General features: G+C 40.6%; 1 protein-coding gene across 1 annotated transcript in view; it reads left to right on the top strand.

The window, feature by feature from the left end:
* The window catches only part of nrxn3a (neurexin 3a), a 95,425-nt gene that overhangs the window by 6,014 nt on the left and 81,720 nt on the right, over positions 1 to 7,691 (top strand). The window contains 1 exon segment of the mRNA XM_017034108.2: positions 4,817 to 5,984. Coding sequence (XP_016889597.1) covers positions 5,300 to 5,984 — 685 coding nt within the window. The 5' untranslated portion in view covers positions 4,817 to 5,299.

Genomic DNA, 7,691 nt, shown 5'->3' with positions numbered 1-7,691 from the left:
ATTTTCAGACGGTGATTTAATTGGCTGTAGTCATCCTGTGACGACCACATGGTTGGACTTATTTTACACCCGGGTACGATGTAAATATGTGTCTATGTGACGTCACAACAGTCTGGATGAACATGATCTATTTCTGCATTTATGTTTCTTTGGAGGAGGGGCGGCGGCGGCACGGTGAGAGTTGGCCATGGTTCCACTCAGCCACTCAACATGAAGAGGTGTTGCGTCAGGATTGGTTTCCGGCGTCAGATTGTGCCAAATCACTACGCGGATTGCCGCTGTGATTTAGCACTGAGGGAAAAATCCGGAAGACATTTGACCATTTTAAGAAGCCACCAAATCATTGATATACATGTTCATATATGGAATTTATTTGTCTCCACAAAGGGGTTAAAACAATTTGACACCAAATTGTTTACACCTACTTACAGAGACTATTCTGTTATCGACCGTAAAGTAATATCGGCCCAGACGATATCGGCCCGACATGGGTAGCGGGTGTCGTGTCGTGTCGTGTACCCGGGTCTGTTTATGGCTGACTTTGAAGTGTGTGTTTGCAACGTGACGAGTACACGAGCAGTGCGGGGAAGGGCAATTTTGCGAGATGCATGAGTGGGAGTGGATGGAGTGGAACATCCCTCCTTCTGTCTCCATCATCCCTCCCTCCTCTCCCCTGTCTTACCCTACGCGTTTTTTTGTCCTTGCTTCCACTGTCGTACCACTGCAGCACTGCAGTTCTCCACGAGTCTATTGTTAAATGTAAATGACTGTCATATTTCCTGGAGGACATTTTGTCAGTGGATGGTATGTGTGTGTGTGGAAGAGAGAGAGAGAGAGAGAGAGAGAGAGAGAGAGAGAGGGGATCAAATAGACAGACAGACAGAAAGAGCGAGAGAGACACAGAGAGAGATTAAGGCACCTGCTGTAAAATTACTGGCAAATGGCAACCAATTCCGTGGTGCAGATTGGCTGCTTTTATTTGCATTGACACACACACAGACCCGCAGACAACCCCCTCCCCTGTCCCTCCACACACACACTCACACTTGGTCCTAGGTTTGGTCGCGTGGTTGTTAATAGGATCCAGAGAGCCGCTGCCTTTTGTCCGTGTGTGTATGTGAACTCGTCCCTGTGGGCTTTGTCAAAGGCGCCTTTCACTGAGAACAATGCTATACTCCGTTTAGCCTTTTAACCTCTGATGCTCAACAAAAAGACAAACACACACACACACACACACACACACACACACACGCGCGCACACACACCGAGGGTGAAAGTGATGCCAGTAAAAGTCTAAAGCCCAGTGTAGGATTTACGCCCGCACCGTAGTAGGTGAGAGGTTCGAGTCTCACCACACGTTACAATACGGGGTCTTATCTCCACGAGTATTACGGCTGTGGGAGCCTTCAAGTAAATGACGTGTCCAGTATTACATGTGTTGTGTCTGATGACACGCTCAAAATTGGAAATCACTGCACTTCGTTTTGAATTATATACATTAGCTTAGCTTTAGAATAACGATATAATTTAGGACCAGGCTATGGAAGGGCTTTTTTAATGGAATATAATTTTAGTTTAAGAAGAAGAAATTGCAACCTAAATCTAAAGCTGAAAAATAATGATATATTTCTTGTTTAAAAGCTAGTGAAAATTCATTTTTACTAGTGAAACTGGAGAATAATATCAACAAAAGTATTATTATTAATACTATTACATAAAAGTTATTATTATTAATAACAGTTCTGTTTGTGTGATGCATGTTGTAATAGAATGTATTTGCATAATGATTAATTTTAATGGATAATGTGTTGATAGTGATGGTGTGTTCTGACGCACACACATACATATAATTACGTTATAATATCAATAGTTCAAAAACTATGTTAGTGTATAGTTTGTGCTCATTTAAAAAACACATTCACTTTTTAATTAAAAGTATACAATTTTGTAATGCATGAATACTAATTCTAAATGTATCTGCATCAATACCTTTAATATTTTCTCACCACCTAAATGTGTCCTGTCCCATTCTCTTCCTATGATTAACTGACAGTATCTCAGTCAGGGGAGACGTTTCCCACGAGGTGCCCAATAAGTGGATTGCGATCTACCAGTAGAGAATTGAATCTCATTGTGTATATATATATAAAGCATGTTCAATTTATATTAATAAATATATTTAAATGTTTTCCATGTACAGTAGGTAGGTCACTTTAGCCTGCTCATTTGAATAGTAGCTCCCAAGCCAAAGACAGTGTGGACTCCCCTGACGGAGACTGTTCTTTCTTCCAGGACAAAACACACAGTGTTGACATTGCTGGTTGACATTGAGTAAAAATATAAAATACTAGACATTTCGAGGATATCTACCCACAATTATCTCGAGACTCCCCAGCCGGTGCAAAGTCAGGCTTTTACAGTAGCACCGCAAGTTGGTGAAATGAAACCGATGAATACGTTTTGAACGTGAGGGTTGATAAAGTCGGAGCCAAATGTTGACGATGTAGTACACTGACAATTCCATATGCGCCCTCTAGGTACACCTGTGATAACTGCAGTGTGAACATGTAAAGATAAATAAATCATAGGGTTTAAACCTACTCACCAAGGTTAGATAGAATGGTGTCTGTCGGCTCACGTCCATTCAGAGTCAACAGAAGAATAACTGCAGGTGTTTTCAGTCCACTGTGTTTATATGAAAGATCTAATTTACTGACACAAAGTTAACATTTTAAAAAACTGCTTTAGTCAAGATCAGTGTTGAAAGCACAGTGAATGGTAATAACAGGACTGTGTCGGAGCACAGAATAGCAGAGTAGATTTATTGAAGTAGAACTTGATTAGATGTTTCTAGGCCAAAATTAACTTTACTTAGAAATGCTGAATAGATTATCACCTTTGAAATATGACGGTGAACAGTTATAATCCAGGAAACAGGGAAGGACGGCTGGTTTACAGAACTGTCCACCACTGCCTGTATTTTCTCTTCTCTGGGTGAGAATGATCACAGGTGGCCTGAGTGAGCTAAAGGCACCGAGCAGTTACATGTTTTAGCAGCGGTTGCATCAGAAATGCAGAGCACATTTTAAGGTGTAGGGACTGAAGCAGAGGGTGAAGATGAAGGCGACCTAGAAAAACTGGACTCTTCTGGAAACTTCTGAAAAATATTAATCCTTTGATTTAAGATGATGACTGTCTGACTGACTGAAGGTGAGAATAACTGGGGATCATTCCCACTTGGCTTATAGATATGATGGACCAAAACTGAGTTTAAGATCAATAATCTGTAGTAATGATTTAGACTGAGGCTCCTCAGGTTTGAAGTATTTTAATTTCTAATGTTCCAGACATGTTTGTCAGCAACTAAATGTTTCAATTACAAATGTCTTTAAAATGCTTATTTTCATTTTCTCTGTTTCCTAACATTTTTCTGTCTAATCAACATATCGTAGGTGGTTTATATTTGGAAATACTTCTTCCTGACGTTGTTCTGACGTTGTTATTCTGCAGTGTCTGCAGGACATGCAGCGTGCATATCCACACCAAATGTCAGGAGATTTACTGTGTAGCGTTACAAAGTTATGAGGACATTACAATGTGTGTTTTTGTCTGGAGACGTTGGATTTGCTGTGTGTGTGGTTGTGTTTCAAAGGGCCACGTGGGAAATTAGTTCCTCAATTCTCCAGTTTTAAGGTCAATGTTCAATAAAACAAACAAGAGAACTCCTCTTCTGCCAAATTCCATGTCAGGATGGTCAGTGAGAAAAGGATCCAAATGTATCAGTCACAAAAAAAATACTTTTGTTTTTCAATGGAACCAAAACAGAAAATAATAGAAATATAAACAGAAGATTCACTCAGGCAACACCCACAACGTTCTTTAAGAGTTTCTGGTGTTTGTTCCCACTGAGGGGTCGATGAAAACATTCACACGTTTGAGGAAAAAGTGCACAAATGTAAAAGACCACCAAACCAGTGATGCGAGTATTGATTTCATGTTTAAGGTTAAGTATTGATTTTAAATGTAAAAGCTCATGTGTCACTACCACATCTTTAAGTGCAACTGACCACATACAGGCTTTTTGTGCTGCTACACCCCGACCACTACACCAAACACCACATTTTATTTTAACCAAATCAACTTTAACAAATACACTGTGTGAACTCACTCCTATTTTTTACAAGACAAAAAGGACCAGAGGCAAAGCTGGGAGTAGACACACGGATGAGGAGAAAGAAACTCCCAAGAAGGAGGCAGATAGGCTGACAGAAACACTGGGACCAGAGCGGAGATAAAGAGGTGGATGATGTTCAGGTGAAACACAGGAAGGATGCTAACAGCAACAACTGTCACAGTCACGGACACAGAATAAAACAGGAGGTCAAGATAAGAAGATAAAAAAAGGGAACAAATATAAAGTGAAAAACCAGGCGATACATTAAAGCCAAACGGCCGAGATAACAACAGACATAACAGACATGAATGGTAGCAAGTTCGGTCAAACAAAGTCATTTCATTTGTTATTCCGTAGCTCACCATAACTGACATCAAACCAACCAATCCCGTCAGAGCAGCTCGGGTCATGAATGCATTAAATTAAAAACTTTAATGACAGTGAGCACTACTGCAGTACTTGTCCATGTGTTACAACACAATACGTGTGAAAAAACCAAAGCATCCAGTGATTATCATTGCCTGGACTGTGGTGTGATGTCATTGAAGAAACAGACTTCATGTAAAGTTGACTCCAGTCATATGAGTGTAATGATGCTGAGGACGCCAACGTAACTCGCTGCTTCTTTCTTTTCCCTGACAGTGATGGAAGAGCCAGAGTCCTGTGGACTCAGAGACACCTCCCAGCAGACAACATGAAGGAGGAACTGAAACTCACCGTGACAAAGATAGAGGACCATCCTGTCAGAACATGCACGATGAGTCTTCATAGCATCTATTCTGAAGAGTAGAAAACAAAACAAAAGAAGAAAACCACCTCCCCTCTTACTGGTCCCAGACCTGCTCAGTGGAGGACAAGAACCATTCCTCAAACAGCACCACCCTAATGTGACTGACCTTTAGACTGTTCACTGCAACGACTGTTCTCCTCTTACTGCCCTTTTCCCTTTTTCTATAAATATTTCTATATACACATATATATATACATATATTTATCTGTACTTATTGCTTATAAAACTCTAAAAACTCTTAGAAAACTCTCTTAGATTCAGTCTGTCCACACCTGTCTTATAATCTGACTGAATTCTCTCGCGTACCTTTTTGGATGAATTAATCCCTTGCAGCTATGGATCTTCTAAGTATTTCTATCAGACTCCAGTTGTTCCTCAGCACGTGTCTGGGACTGGAATTTTTAGGCACGCCGGGTCAGTGGGCACGCTACCTCCGCTGGGATGCCAGCACCCGTGGTGACCTCACCTTCCAGTTCAAGACGGACGCCTCAGAGTCGCTCATGCTGTACTTCGACGACGGCGGCTACTGTGACTTTTTCCTGCTGTCGGTGGTGGAGGGCCGACTGCAGCTGCGCTTCAGCATCGACTGCGCTGAGGCCACGGTGGTGTCCGACAGACGGGTGGACGACACCAACTGGCACGTTGCCACTTTGGGCAGGTATAACCTGCGCACAGTGCTGGTGTTGGACGGCCAGGCCAAAGCCGACGAGGTGCGACCTCAGCGCCAGTTCATGAAAATAGTCAGCGACCTGTTCCTGGGCGGAGTACCTCAGGATATCCGTCTCGGCGCACTCACACTGCCCACAGTGCGGAACATGCAGCCCTACAGGGGCACCATCACAGACCTCAAATATGGCATGTCACAGCCCGTGTTACTGGGAAGCTTTAAGGTGCCCCTGGAGTCAGAAGGCTGGTGCACTGTGAACCCTTGTGAAAATGGTGGGATGTGCTCGCTGGTGGATGGAGAGCCCGTATGTGACTGCTCCAAGACAGCGTACAGAGGTCGTTTCTGCAGAGAAGGTAACCACTCTTTATTCTTTATTCTACCACTGGGGATCAATGTTAAATGTTACAAATGAATAATAATAATAATAATAATAATAATAATAATAATAATAATAATAATAATAATAATAATAATAATAATAATAATAATAATAATAATAATAATAATAATAATAATAATAATAATAATAATAATAATAATAATAATAATAATAATAATAATAATAATAATAATAATAATAATAATAATAAAGGCAAGTCAAAGCTAGCTTATCTTTCATCTGTTATCTGCACTATATCATTTCAAGGTGATAATCACTTTCTCCAAAGCCTCAGCCATTTTCCTCATCATTCTGATTTGTCTAAAGACGCTCTCACCTGCTTTAACGTGGCATTGACTTGCCTTTTCCAGCGGATGGTATCATCCATACAGACATGTGTGCCACAGTGTGATAGATAGCTTGTAAAATCAGAAAGCTAATCTAAGTGTGTAGAGTCAGTGCACTGAGCTGATGGTTAATAGCAGCAGTCCTGCAGGCAATGATAAGGAGGCCCACAGAGAGAGCGCTGCCTTTCTTCACCCAATCACAAGATGGCAGGTGCTTTATATCACACCCTTTTATTCACACAATTCTGCTCAGGCTGTGTTGACGCTGCGCCTTTCTGGATTAAGGCAGACTTAAACTGCCTATTAAGAAAAAAGGTTTTTTTTTCTCTCCCTGTTGTGAATTTGCATTCATGAGGGAATGACAATATAGATGCTGTTTTCATCTGCTGTTTTTGGTCCCTGTAATTTCATTAATCCTGTTTGTTTAATGATGCCAGATCATTTAGTTTTCACTCTGGAAATCAGGGAATGATCTTTTCCAACCTGAAATAGATCACGTTGTTCTAAAAAAAGAAAGAAAAGCTTCTGTCTGTGGTTAAGAGTCAGTATTGGATCGTCAGTCGTCCAGCAGCTAGGAAGTACACGATAATTCAGTTATTTATGATATGGTTTATAATATTTAATTGAAAAGTAAGATGAAATGACGATCACTGGTGATTTATAAAAATAATACTGATGAATTCAAAAAGTCATGAGAATTCAAATTCTAAGATGGCAGTATATATTTTTAACTGCTGCTGCTACAGAGAATGGAGCCTCAGTTCTCTGTCTGAAAGGCTGAGCTGTTTGATTGGCTGAGCCTTCTCTGGTTAACTTGTCATTGTATCATTGCCTGTTGTTTCAATGTCAGGTTGCTGGAGTAGCTAACATGCTAAAAGGAGAAACAGCTAATCTCTGTCCTATTTATCTATTTATTTATTTATATCACAAGCCTACGTCCTCGCTGTTTATGAATCTGAAGTGTGCAGAAGCCTCCAAACCTCGGTAGAAGATGAATTATTCACCCTCGTGGAATATAGAGTTAGTACTCAAACGGCTAATACATATATAGATAGCTAGATCATTTTAGCTTGGTCATTTGAGTACTAGCCCCTAAGCCAAAGAGATGTGTTTCTCATGAATTAGCTTGGTCATTTGAGTACTAGCCCCCAAGCCAAAGAGATGTGTTTCACAGAAGTTCAAGTACAAGTGCCACTGTAGTACTTTGAAGTTCAAGGTACATATTGCTGCCTAATAAATCTTCTAAATACTTCTGACCATTAATTTCAACGATAGTAAAATGCTAAACATTCGTTAGCTAAACATTGTTTAGCCAGAGCTAACTGTGATCAAAT

The sequence above is a fragment of the Cynoglossus semilaevis genome, chromosome 1 (assembly GCF_000523025.1).
Source record: "Cynoglossus semilaevis isolate Cse_v1.0 chromosome 1, Cse_v1.0, whole genome shotgun sequence".
In the NCBI taxonomy this organism is placed as follows: domain Eukaryota; kingdom Metazoa; phylum Chordata; class Actinopteri; order Pleuronectiformes; family Cynoglossidae; genus Cynoglossus; species Cynoglossus semilaevis.
The sequence above is the reverse complement of the archived record's forward strand: the minus strand, read 5'-3'. Positions and strand labels throughout refer to the sequence as shown.